This window comes from Pseudonaja textilis, chromosome 1 (assembly GCF_049901715.1).
Source record: "Pseudonaja textilis isolate UNSWEBS1 chromosome 1, rPseTex1.2, whole genome shotgun sequence".
Taxonomy (NCBI): domain Eukaryota; kingdom Metazoa; phylum Chordata; class Lepidosauria; order Squamata; family Elapidae; genus Pseudonaja; species Pseudonaja textilis.
In genome coordinates, this window is record NC_141990.1 from 300,773,284 (window position 1) to 300,787,764 (window position 14,481).

A 14,481-nucleotide genomic window follows, 5' to 3' on the forward strand; every position below is an offset into this window, starting at 1 on the left:
AAATATTTTAATGCAGCGTTTTGATCCAGAATGTTGAAGAGCTATAGAGATAGCTATTATCTACCTTGATCTCTTTTCATAATTCGTCCTTGTAGTGTCTCTGTCCTAACTGCATGTTAATTCACTTTTAAAATATAGAGCTCTTTTAAAATATGGTGGCAAAGCAAAGTTAACAAAAACTAAATTAAAACATTTAAATGAATTACATTAATTAATGTATTTATTTTAGATTTAAATTCAAGAAAATTTAAAAGATAAAATTAAAAAACCCAAAAAGTTTTCTTTAAATAGAGGTTAGCAAAAAGATCAGCATTTGATTTAGGCAAAACATTGTTTTGGCTACAAACCCCAACTATAGTCCCTCCTCCCTATCCCTCAACTCCAGTGTGGCAACACTGAAGCCTCAAAAATGGTCTCGTTCAGGTCATCTTCAGGGTTGACACAGAATTTTAACTGGGAGCAGATTCATTTATGTTTTGCCACCTTATCACCACAGTGTAGATCTTAAGACAGGCTCTTACCTGTGCTTGATTGAACTCATTCTTCATTTTCCTGGGGGGCACTTTTAGGTGCCCTTTATGCTGTTTCATATCCTGGAGCTGCTCCAAAAATCAAGGGACCCTCTGGGATCGATAACACAGAGTCCACATAAGTGCAGTTTGTTCTAAGATCACCATTGCCTGCTTATTCCAAGCAGTAGCTAAGACCTTGACTGAACCGTGCAACAAATTCAGGAACTCCAATTTCCTTTGGAATCCCACTAGGTCAATTAGGTGCCTGGGATAGACTGATCAAACAAATCCCCCCTCTTGGAATCTCCTTTCTTAGAAATTCTTAACCTATAATGCTGGTTTAAGATTATTACATTAATCCCTAGATACTTGTTTGGATATTAAACACCTTCTGTTGGTTTGTTTGTTTTTACTAGTTGAGGTTGATCCTGATCTTGATAAGGAATCGCAAGATTATCTGGAGGCATTAGAACAAGTGACGAGTGAATTAGAGCAATGTGTAAACCTGTGCAAGTCGCATGTCATGATAGTCACCTGCTTTGATATTGGAGTGATCAATGACATCCAGGATGGAGCACAAGAAGTGGAAGTTTGAAAACATTTGTAAAGGGATTTGAGGCAGTGGAACCAAACTTTCAAAGGAAGAAAGAATAATGGGTGTATTGGAAGGTGATGGTGGAGACGTGAGAATTTATTGCGACAAGGAATGTTGTGGAAACCAGAAACTGTCAAGGAATTGGAATGTTCTAAACCTTTATGGTGCCTCAACAATCTATGAATTGTACAAAGCTTACCATAATTTCTAAAAGAGAAAAGCAGAAAAGAATATGCTGAGAACTGTTTGAAAAGCGAAGTGCCTTTAACCATTCATTTGTGACTTGTTTTCTTAATTTTCTATTTGTTGTTAGAATTGAAACCAGCAAATCAAAACAAATCATAAAATGTATTCCTATGAAATATTTTCTACTGTACAGTGTAATTTATGACTATATGTAAAAACAAAACAAAAATTGTAGCAAAAGCAATAATTATGTTTTCATACCTGAATTTGCCTCCTTGTTTTACGGAAAAGCTGGTTTATGTAGCAGAACAACAAAAATTATATTGTAATTGCTTTTTCATGGTTTAGGATTTGATATATTTTTATGAACATTATCTATTGGAAAGGTATATGATGACATTTTGGAACACTTGCTTTGTATTCAGTTTTGATACTCTTTTTCAGAACATGACGAACATGCTTTTTCCATGTTTTTTCTATACAAATATTAGGGCTGAAATATTTGATAGATTGATATGTTACATTTGTCAATGAAAACACCATAAGTTTGATTAAAAAGGTGCCTCCTGATTAACTGAGCAGCAGATTTTAAAACTTTTGTTTAAACTTATTTTTAATACAAGGAAAAGCTGAGAATGGCATGTGGCACACTGTAGCATTCCCTGTTCTCTCTTCTACTTACATAGATATGTCTGTTCCCAGGTGGTGCTTATTGCAACATACCTGTACATGTGTTTTTTTAAACAAAAGATACATTACTTTTTTCTCTTCAGAACTTTTGTTTTTATTTATGTGCATTTAAATGTATTTACCAATTAATTGATTAGTAAAAAGCCAAAACTCAAATAGTTGATTGGCCAAGATTTCCTTTATCAGACAGCAGTTCTAATAAACAGGTTAACAAGTTAAGTAATTTCATGGGCAACATTCCTAAACTACAAAGTCCCAGAGTGGCCTGTGATTACATGTTGGTAGGTCTGCCATAAGAGATAGGCAGTGAAAGCCTTGGTAATAAAGGTCAACCTATAAGTTATTGCACAGACATGATTGCATAAAAGACCCAATGGCTTCTACTTCTAGTCAAATCTAATTTGGGAGAGAATTTTTTTTTGATTACTAACACTTTACTTCATTATTGTAGAGCTGCTAGAAAGACTGTTTGAGGTAGCAAATTACCAGGTAGGATATAGATCAAGCACCACATCATCGTTTTGCTTTGAAAATGGCCTCCAATCTCTTTGATTAGATGAAAAGAGCTATGAGAGCTTTTACACATGTCTATGTATATTATGTAGTTTTGCCCTAACTCTGATAATTAACTGCATTCATAACTAATCCCCTTTCCTAGAATTCCTTAACCAGGGGTTGGCATCACAGATTCTCTTACTCCAATATATCCATCTTGGTTTTTTACCATTGGAAAACCTCCTTACGGAAAGATAATTACTGTCCCACTGAACATGCCTGGGGTGCCTGGTCATTGTTCAATCTTGGACCAATGACGTATTGAATTGGGGAGAGATGGTGGGCTATCAAGTTGCCAGCCCCTGCCTTAATCTAACTTGATGAAGTCTGTTAACTACACTGTGGCTTTTCTCTCTTCTGAGTGCAGGAAAAAAAAAGAGTTGGCTCCAGATTTAGTCACAAGAGCAGACCCACTGAAATAAATCCATTTCTTTTGATTTCAACGGGTCTACTTATCCTATGACCAGACTGGATCTAATCCTCTGTTTACAGCCAAAATCTCACAGAAGTGGGGTAAAATGTTTTCTTGGGGGAGGGGGGTAATTATTAAGTTAGGTTCATATTTTTGTATAGTTTTAACAATAAATATAGCATTTGCATTTTATGAACTTTGAAAGACAAATATATCTTTTTACAGTTTTTCTAAGGAAGGCAAACTCTCAGGATTGTTTCTAGACATGCTGCATGAATTTTGTGCTCTTTCTCCCTTTCTTTCTATTCTTTTTAAATAAAACCACTTTCAAGTGGAGACTGTTGATAAACTGTTGCCAAACAAAATAACTTTTGGAAAAGTTTGATAGTGTATGTAATGACTGCATTTCATAAGGAACCATATTTTCTATCATCTTACTATGTACGGGGTTGTGTTTCCCCTCCAGATCCTTTGTATAAATGTATACAACAATGGCTTGCTTCAGCTTTTCCATGTGAATAAAAAGATTTGTCTATTGCTAACTGATTTCTTAATTTTGATAGGTACCCTTTTCTTTTCTAGTCATAGGGAAAAGGACAGTTATACTTCTCATCCTTAAAACAACCAAGGTAAAGCACCAGGGTAGAAAGTAGGAGTTCTTGTGCCCCCTTAGCTATGAAAGCCAGCTGGGTGATCTTGGATCAATCGTTCTCTCTCAGCCCAATTCATCTCTCAGGGCTGCTGGTTTTGGGGGCAAAATAGGTAAGAGGAAGGTATGTCGGATATGTTCACCACCTGGAGTTGTTTGTAAAAATAATAAAGGCAGAATACAAATAAGTAAAAATAAAAAGTTCACCGTGTATTAATTAAGACACATAAAGAGTAGCTAAGTTCTCTATGATTTATATTAAATAATACACACACACACACACATATATCCAATCTAGATTGGTCACCAGGACCAGGGGTTTAGTCTTCAAAGCTTTCAGACTCGTGCTGGAGCCCATCCTTGGGAAACTTCTCTCTAGCAGAATATGTGTGTGTATATGTGTGTGTGTGTGTGTGTATACTTTCATTATTAGAAAATCATGAACTTATAGATTCTTCTCAACTGTTGAATTCAAAAATGAATACTTTTGAATCTATAAAGGCCAAAGATAGAAAGGGGAGGCAGTGGTTGTGGTGGTGGTTGAAGATGTACTCTATAGTATAACTTTTTTAAAATTCCAGATGTTGGTTTTTGGATGCTAAGAAAGAATCTGGTAATATCTGTAATTGGATCCATACCTATCATTAGAAGTTGGAATATGGGAAGGAGCAGCAGTAAAAGAACGTGGGAACCACTGGGAACAGTGGTAGTATTCTACCGGTTTGGCCCGGTTCAGGTGAACCAGTAGTAAAAAATGCTACCGTTCGGCCAAACCAGTATTTCTTTTTTTTCTCCCAATGATCAGCTATTCTGATGATCAGCTGTGCCAGGATCCCCCTTGCTGTCTTACTGCTTCACCCAGGAGGCTTCTCTGAGGCTCAGGAAGCAAAAAAAAAAAATGGAGCGTGGAGGGTGGGTGGATGCTGCACAAAAAAAGAAGCCGCGCCCACCCAGTCACATGGCATGCCCACCTAGCCATGCCCACAGAACTGGTAGTAAAAATATTTCCATCTCACCCTTGACTGGGAAGCCTTATTGGTGTTCTGTAAAGGAATAGAAATTCAGGGAATATAATACAAGCAGTCCTTGACCTAAAAGGATTTGTTTAGTGAGCATTCAAAGTTATAACAGCATAAAAAATGATTTATAACCTTTGCAGCATCCCCTTGGTCGCATGATTAAAATTCAGATACTTGGCAAGTAGCATGTATTTATGATGGGTTGCAATGTCCCAGGTTCATGTGATCATCTTTTGCAACCAGACAAGCAAAGTCAATGGGGAAACCAGATTCACTTAACAACGTTACTAACTTAACACCTGCAATGATTTACTTAACAACTGTGGTAAGAAAGATCATAACATGGAGCAAAAATCACTTAAGAACCGTCTTGCCTAGCAACAGAAATTTGGGGCTCATTTGTGGCATAAGTCAAAGATTACTTGCAGTGTGTATTGGTCAGAGTCCATTCCGTCTATAAAACAAAAGGATAAAGCCATTTAAATAATAGAATGCATTCATGTGCTGTAAAAAGCAAAAAGAATAATTGATCAACTAAAGTTTAGAATAACAATAACAGCTGCAGCATGAAATGTGTATAAATTTTCAGTACTTTTCTGTGGAGTTAGCACAAAGCTCAGTCTATAATTATAAATCCTAATTATTTGTCCTTTGGTATTCATACACTTATTTGAAGAAACAACAATTACTCAGAAGGTAAACAGCCTCAATTACAAAATCATTAAGCACCGAGCTACCAGTTAAAAGGGATCAATTCTTGTTGCAAAAGAAGACCACAATTGAGACAAATAGATCAATTGGCTGATCTCTCTTAAGCAGAAGGGGAAAAGTGCAATGCAATCCTAGAATTTCATGGGATGGAAGCAGGATTCTGTCACTGGATATTAAAAATGAAATTTTGTTCAAGGGCTTGCAAAGAGCAGCCTAGAAATGGTATGTTCAATTTATATTTGAAATAATATCTTTAGCTGCAGATGAATGATGGTCTATAATGAGTGGGTTGGGAAGCATCTGTTAATTAATCACATTTCTATAGCCTCTCATCTCACTGAAGACAACTTTGGGTGGTGTACAACAACAGCATAATCTTTCCATCTATTTCCTTGCTTTTTAAAGAATTTTTCAGGTACAAATCATTGCACAGACACAGGCTACGCAATTGTTGTCTTTAATATTTTAAAATCTACCAAATAAATTGATGCCAACAATTGAAAAATGTGGTTACAAAGTATATATGTGAATGGTTTTTTAAAAAAATGATTTTAAAAAGAGTTGGGGAAAGCGTAGGTTCAATACATTCACTTCTTGCACACAAGGGCTCAGATCAGTCAAAGAAATTAAACATAGAAGCTGGGCAGGAAATTGGAATTCTACATATTATCTCTTTGGCCTTTAAGTCACAATGAAGTTTCAGACAGGAAATCGAGGAAGGGAAATAATTTCATCCTACTGCATGAGCTGATTGCAGATAGATCACCTCCTTGATAGCTTTAGTTCAACTAGGCGCCCTCTGGATGGGTGGGTTTCATCTCATCTAACTAACATAGCCATTGCTTACTATGCTTGGAGATGAACTCCACAATTCTGGATTAAACTCAGGTTGGGGAAGCCCCTATTGGTGCTTTCTAAAGATCCCCATCTTACTTTTATTTTCTTCTTGTTGTGTCATATCCATCATATGATATTGGCGATCCTATTTTTATCAGCAAGCTGCATAAAAAAGTGCTGCTGAGTTTTGTCCAAACCAGTTCCTTAGATTTTGAAACCATGATGTTCTTCTTCTGCCTGGATCTCATTTGCCTTCAATTTTTACCTGGAGGATTATGTGAAGTATGCCGTATTTTTCTGGGTGTCACATATATCCAAAATATTCTAACTTTTGCTTTTTATGGTTTTGACTTTTTATTTTAGTTCCCAGAAATTATCATTTTATAAACAAAACTTCTGGATCTCTTGCACAAATAGAGCAAATGGAAGTTTGTGAAGTCTATTCCATTACAAATACTGATATTAACAAATGTGGAAGCCAGTGAGCAGCATTGATGTTACCTGCTTCCAGTACTATTTCCTGACAACTACTGAACAGAAAATTGCAATTCTTTTCCTAATTAGTGATGTGGGGAGGTTAATGGATTTTTTTTAAAATATTTGTTTCCATTTTGACTGTCATCCTGGAATTTTGAAAATAACATCCTCTAATGTATTTCCCAATAAACTCTTTAACTGTGTCTATTTCCTTATTGTCATAGAATGGTCTTTTTTTTTTTTTTTTTATCCAGGGCAATCTTTTAAGCTCATCTTATAAAAATCCTTAGCATTACATCATATGTACATATGATACCTTCTTGGCTCATCTCTCATGTATAGCTTTTTTGCTCAAAGAAAGCCCAACATCAGCAGATTCTGTTCAATGGCAGAATCCATTTGGCAGATACTGCATTTCTTCTACCATAGAAATCAGTTACAGATTTCTTCTCCATCATTAATACCAGCTACTTTCTTTGTTCCTCAAACTTTCAAGAGTGATAGAAACTTTCTACTTGTGAACCATTTCATTAATCTCTGATGAGTGTAAGTGCATTTACCCCCAGAGTTGTCGTCATCATCATCATCATCATCATCATCATCATCATCATCAATCATCTCTTAATTTACATCGCAATGTCTTCTTTATCGTAATCCAGCCTGCATTTGCTTTTAATTGACCTATTTAGACGAGACTGTTGTATTACAAATATACCACATAAGATGAGACTCAGAGTAAATGAGCATGGCTCTTTTAATATAAATCTATTGTCTGCTAAACTCCAGCAATTGGCTGTAAATTATCCATTGAGTTTGTTCTTCAAGATAACCTTTAATTTATTACATGGCTTTCTTTCTTGTTGTATTTGTGACTCTCCCCCCTCATCAATTTACATATGCTTATTTTTAAGGTATGAATCAAGACTTATTTATGGAGATGAACTTGGAATCATGAGCTCAAGAAGTGAAATCAGAATGTAGTGTTTTTATTTATTTACTTCTCTATCAGATTTGAATGATGTGCCTTCAATTGCACACTTGGAAAAAGTCTATTGCTTATATATAAACTTAATTTGTTCCATTCTGAAGATGTATAGCAAGCATCAAGAAAGAGAGAAGAGAATCTTCCTAATGAAACAAAAACCTGCCTGAAAATTCCTATATTTTTTGTTCTGTTAACTGAACTGAATTATGCTGATGTAATTTACTTGCATGTGGCTTAGCTTACTGTGAGAACCCGCATTATGGTTTTAAAATTCTGGTTTATGATTTCATATACTTTTGTGCCCATCCAATTTTGATTTATTCAATTAATAATGGTTAAGTAAAATAAGTTTAAGTATGTTGTGTGAACACAGCCTTGACATTTATCCTCGAAGGAGAAATATAACAGGAGTTAAGCATTTAGAAGTCCATGAAGGGTGCATCTGGATGAGCTTAAGAGCTCATCTAGTCCAGCATGGGGTCCAGGGCCCAATCAGGTACATTAGAAAACCTTAACATTATGTTCAAAAGTTCCAAAACCCTTTTTTATTGTCCCTCCCTCGATCTAACATCCACAGCTTATGATTCAAGAGACAATATAATCATACTCATTGACTATCTGATCCTCTGGAAGTTCTGAAATAATAATTCTAATGTAATGCATTTAACATGATAGCGACTATGAGATCATGCAGTTACCACATGGAACAAGTAGTCCCTAAGGTACCCCTGAGACATATAGGGCTTTATATAGGGCTTTATGAGTACCCCTGAGACATATAGGTCTTTACCAGCACCAACTTAAACTATCATTATATTTGGTAGCAGCAAACTCCAGGTCTGAATCTCCCCTCATTTAATTTCAATGTTAAATTCCAATATAGTTGATGTGGAGAAATAACTGCTCTTTATTTTCATTTTCTCAGGCAAAATTGTTTGTGGCTCGATCATGTTTTCTCTCATCCAGCTTTGCTCCAAGCAGTAGCGTTTCCTCATAGAAATTGTAGCAGAAGAGCAAGCTGATCTAGAAGGTGGGATTTCAATATGTCTTCAGTTTGGAGTCATTATATTACCACAAGTGATCTAAGTCCACTCTCCCATGAATTCTGTTGACCCTTATCAAGCAGCAATTTAGCTTTGACTATTACAGTTGACTATATTCTTGTATTAGAAGTAGCAATAATAAACTCTTCTGTGCTTTGAACTCTGTGAATGCTCCTGATTATTTGCACCTGACAGAAATGTTGCTGTAACCACCTAATCATTTTAGGTGTCTCCCACTTCACTTATACAGCAGCCTTTTTAATATTGTGGTGACTAGAATAGAGCATACTCTGCAGCCTCATCATGGATTTATGTAGGAACATTACTATATTGACTTTCATTTTCAATTCCACGCATAGTGTTTGTTAAGATTGCCGCTCCTGTGTTCCTCAATATATTCAAAATCCATGAGGGCATTTTCTGTAAGAATAAATTGAAGATTTTTCTTTCAGACCAGCTTTTGATTTTATGGCTCTTAGGAGTTGGTTATTGTTATTGCCTCTGCTTTTTCTCCTATTATATTCTCTCTTCCTTTCAAAGAAATAATTTGTGTTGCATTTTTGTATTTTTATTGTCGGGCTGTTTTTGTTTTGATTGCAAGCTTTTGTTAGCTGCTTTAAAAATCTTTGCTTGGAGGGGAAGATACAGGTTATTTTATGTTTTATTATACAAGCAGAAAAGAAAGGCCCTAGATCTGATCTCTAGCTTGTCTATATCACATGTCAAGCCTTTAGGAAGGAAGAATGTAATTGCTGACCCTGGGATTGTGTACTCTGATGACCGCTCTCCATAGCATTAAGCTTTAAAAAAGCCTTTTCCATTGCAGGCTGGTGGGTTCATTCAAGGGAAGATGCGCAGGGCTCTACTTTGGGAACACATAACAGATTTGGTGCTTGGATAAAAAAAATAACAGTAAAGACCAAAGAAAGAGAAAGGGTAGGGAAGGGAAGGGAAGGGAAGGAAGGGAAAGGAAGGGGAGGGGTAGGGAAGGGTAGGGAAGCTTTTTTTAAAAACAAACTTTATTGATTACAAAACCAAAATATCAAACAAACAAAACACACAGAAGAAGAAAGAAAAGAAATAGAAAAAAAGAAAATGATTAAAAAAACTAACAATTCTACTATCGACAGTCTATGGTTCCTTGTTTATTATCAATATTGGTGATACATTTACAAATACATCTTATTGCGAATATATAATTATGATTTACATTTTAAATTATTTACTAATATATTTTCTATTTTTGTTCTATTCAATCATACCAGCATTCCCAGCTTCTATAATATTCTGATGTTTCTTTTTCCTTAAGTGCTAAGGTTAACTTGTCCATCTCTGCACAGGCTGTTATCTTCTGTATAACCGTTTCCTCTGTTGGAATATCTGCTTGTTTCCGACACTGTGCAAAGGTTATTCTGACTGCAGTAAGAATATACAGTATTATATATTTAACATTTTTAGGAATTTGTCTATTAAATATCCCCAATAGGAAGATTTCTGGTTTTAATTCAATTTGCTCAGCCGTTATTTCCTCTAACCATTTTTTTATTCTATGCCAGTCTCTTTGGGCTTCAGTGCAGGACCACCACATATGAAAAAATGTTCCCTGTTTCTTTTTACATTTCCAGCAATTCGGATTCATGTTAGGAGACATTTTCGCTATTCTCAAGGGTGAGAGATGCCATCTATAAAACATTTTATAGGCATTTTCTTTATATGCTGCTGATCTTGTAATTTTATTATTCCTTGTCCAAACCTTTTCCCATTCTAATAATGTAATGCTACATCCTATGTTTCTGCTCCAAGCTATCATGTTGCCTTTGACTACTTCCTCTTCTAATTCCATCTCTAGTAAATAATTATAAAATTTAGTTATATTTTTTTAATCTGGACCTAATAAAATTTTATCTATTTGTTGTGCCTTAGTATAAATTCCAAAAATTTTCTTGTCCTGGCTATATCTATTTTGAATTTGCAAGTAAGCCCACCGGTCTACTTGTAGCCGAGAAGGGAAGCTTGTACTACCATAGTACAAAATTATCCTGGGATGCTGAGGGTCTGCCCTTCAGAATAAAGTATCACTGGGCAAGGTGGGCAGAAAATCAAGAAATTAGGGAGGAGCAATGAAACAAAGATCTATTTTCTTATGAAGACTGAAAAATAAATAGGTTTTAGGCAAGAAGTGTTTATGGGATTTCTTCTTATTCCCTTGACAACAAACCTGTGAAGTCAGCTGGACTGAGAAATTTATAACTAGCCTCAATTCACTCAATGAATTGGCTGAGCAGGGATTTGAACCAATTTGAACCAAAGTCTATGCCTAGTATTTGTGATTATGTGCTATTCTACTAAAATATTACATTTCTGAAATACTTCCAACACTGTCACTTGAAGCAAAGGAGGAAATCTTGCTTAGCTTTAATAAAGACATTCTTGCTGAGATCCAACATCACATAAATGAACTTCTTGTTGTGCAATGGGACTTCCCTTTCCTAATCCTTAAGAGAGGATTTGGGGGCCATGCAAGGGAAAATAAGTTGGAAGATAGAGGCTGGATTTTATCGTCATCTGTCAGTCAGAGAAAAGACTACCACAAGATCTTGATCTATAGCATGAATATAACTTATTTAGCATACAACTTTTTCAGACCTCTTTGATAGCCATTAGAGCTGCGCAAATGCTTTGAAAGATATGCTTTCAATTGCCTGGACATGGATATTAAACTTCTTTTTTCAAATCATTATAGCATTTTTATCCAGACCCACATGGTTGCTTTGGGTGATGCTCCCTGCTCTCTATAGTTGTCTTGCTTTGCTAGGGAAGTCTAATGGTCTAAAGGAATGATCTGGGGAGATAGGCGGAACAGCCAAAGACTAGACAACCATCATGTAAAAGGTATCTCAGCCCACAGAAGGAAAAGAGGCATGGGAAATATCTCAGAAGGGACCTTCTTAGTTTTGGGAAAAGCAAAAGTAAAAGGGGGGAAAAGTGCTTTCTGACTTCTGTTACTATACTTATATTATGTTTCCCCCAAAATAAGACCTATCTCGAAAATAAACCCTAGCTTGATTTTTATATGTGCACCTAATATAAGGCCTGCCCCCAAATAAGCCCTAGTTAAGATTCTGCCCACTCCATCCCACCATCTGGTTGTATGTGGTCGGGTGAGGCACATATGTAAAAATCAGGTTAGGATGGGGGTGGGGTGGGGTGGATGCCCCATGCACCCCACACTCACTTACTTAGGACCACTGCAGCCAGGCCTCCCACACCCCAATACCTGTTGCGCTGCTACCTGACTTCTTCTGCAGCTGCTTACAGCTACTCATGGCTGGATGAAACATGGTGCATCACGTTGGTGCCGCTGACCTCAGCAGGAGTTCACATGCTCATTGTGCCAGTGCCACCACTTGCAGCAGGAGGCTGCATAGCATGTCATGCCATGAGCAGCGGCACTGGCCTGAAGAGCCATGAGGCATCCTGCCATGAACAGCAGCACCAGCATGATGTGCATCATGTGGCATCCAGCCACAAGTGGCCGCAAGCAGCCACAGAAGAAGTCAGACAGTGACACAGCAGGTATCAGGGCATGGGAGTCCTGGCTGTTGTGGTCCTAAGATAAGTGTGAAAGATATCCCCTGAAAATAAGACCTGATGCTTAATTTCGGGCCCAAAAGAAAATAAGACCGGGTCTTATTTTGGAGGAAACATGCTAGTAAAGGTGATGTTAGCACTCATGGTTTGTGCTTCCTGGACTACCACAAAGGGGTGACATCGATTGCAAGTTGGAAAGCACTTTTCTCTTCCTTTAAATTTACTTTCCCCAAAACTAGGCAAAGTCTCTTCTGAAATACTGGGATGCTGTTGGTAGTTAGTACACCTTTTGTATGACGACTGTCTAGACTGCAGCTCTGCCTCCTGTCCCCCAAAGTCATTCCCACAGACCATTACAAGAAGAGTGTAAAACAACGTGACTGCACATCCACACGAAGGTTGCTACAGTTGGGAGCAGCTTCCAAAGCAGCCACAGGGTAAACATGGAAAAAAGAAATGTCTCTTTTAATGGTTTCAGAACAGGTGCTTCATACCTCCTCCCATGTATTCTAAAGCATTTTTTTAAAGGATCTGCACAGCCCTACTCATTATTTTGTTACTTTTTTCATTCTTAATTTTTACATTTTACTCATTAGCACTTCAACAATAAGTTAATGATTAACATAATAAAAAGCTTAAAGTATTGTTTTATAATTCTTTGACTCGCTATACTATTTTGTGCTCAGATTTATGGAACTTTCTAAAGAAATATATCTCTAAACATGTATTTTCCCTGCAGAACATTAACTATTGTGTCCATTTTTCTGGTACTGATATATTGATCAGTAGTTGGAAATTGCAGAGTTGCAGTTCTTGGGCTGCAATTTTCTGCATTCCTCTGGGACTTACTTCTGACTAAATTCACAAAAGACTAGCTTAGTTGTTGTTTAATGGCTAAAGAAAAAAGTTATTGGATGATGTAATATCAAATAAATTGAAGTTTTACTTGGCAGCCTATGCTTGTATGGAATAAAGTACCCTGATCCAGAATTCATTGTATGAATTCTTATTAACGAATTCTTATTCTTGTATTCTTATTAAATTTGCACCAGAGATAGGGCACTATGGATTGCCTAGCCAGAATCAATTACCAATGACTCTTACTAAGAAAATGCCAGAAAGGAAAGTGATGGTGGAAACCAAAGCATTATACAGTGTAAACATGATATACAAAAACATTTCCTTTATTCTAGATTTAAATTCTCTCAAAGGTGATAGGGAATACATTTGAATAATAAGTGAAAGGAATTTGGTCCATTAATTTCCAGCTGTGTAATGGAAAGAGTTTGGCAACATGGGACTCTTGAAGACTTTTTAGTTTCTTGCATTGCCCCAGCAATTCAAGACATATTCTAACAGTGATAGAAAGTAGCCCTACCTTCATCCTTAAATAAACAACAGGGCTGCCCTGAGAGTGGCCCAAGATCTTCCTTATGAAGTTGCTCTGGATTATTTCCAATTGGGCAATGACCTTTTCATCCCACCTCCAATCTGAACTACTTGTTGGATGGTTAATTGTCCATTTGTATTTAGTACTAGTCAGGGGTGGGATTCAAATTTTTTAACAACCAGTTCTGTGGGTGTGGCTTGGTGGTCATGTGATTGGCTGGGTGTGGCCAACTCAATATCACTCACGTCGAGGCATGCATCTTCTCGCCTGGCCTCTCATGACTGTGGGGGTGCTGCAACAGTCGTAAGTGTGAAAAAGAGTCATAAGTCACTTTTTTCAGTGCCATTGTAACTTTGAATGGTCATTCCACACAAGCAAAGTACCAGCAAAGGAGGGCAAAAAAACTCCAGAGAAGTTCCTGAGACAGGAAGTCTAGTCCTGCCAAGAATGTAATAAGGGTTAACAGAGAGGCAGTTTCTGCAAGCAACACCAGAATGTTTCCTTCCGGCCTTCCTTACAGGATTAGGCTGGTAATTTCTTCTAACAACCGGTTTTCGGAACTGCTTAGAATGTTAACAACTGGTTCTAGTGAATAGGTACAAACTGGTAGAATCCCACCCCTGGTACTACTTACCCTGCAGACAACTACCCTTGTTTTATTATAATTTATTCTCAGTTTTTTCCTTTCATAGCAAGTGGCTAGTCTGACCAGTAATCTTCTATGGACAATCTCAGTATAGGAAACTAGAGCCATGTCATCAGCACACATTAACAATGACATTTTTTGTCCATTGAGTGAAAAGCCGTTATTCAGAAAAATACCGATGGG

At 36.9% G+C, this 14,481-nt stretch overlaps 2 protein-coding genes across 5 annotated transcripts in view; one reads left to right on the top strand and one right to left on the bottom strand.

Moving 5' to 3' along the window:
- Window positions 1-3,521, top strand: part of KIF26A (kinesin family member 26A) — a 189,373-nt gene extending 185,852 nt beyond the window's left edge. For all 4 annotated transcript variants that reach the window (XM_087922240.1, XM_087922237.1, XM_087922238.1 and 1 more), the window contains one exon: window positions 929-3,521. In XM_087922240.1, the coding sequence (XP_087778366.1) occupies window positions 929-1,107 (179 nt within the window). In that variant the 3' untranslated portion in view covers window positions 1,108-3,521. The remainder of the gene's footprint in view (window positions 1-928) is intronic.
- The window catches only part of XRCC3 (X-ray repair cross complementing 3), a 624,633-nt gene that overhangs the window by 512,523 nt on the left and 97,629 nt on the right, over window positions 1-14,481 (bottom strand). The gene's annotated exons all lie outside the window — the stretch shown is intronic.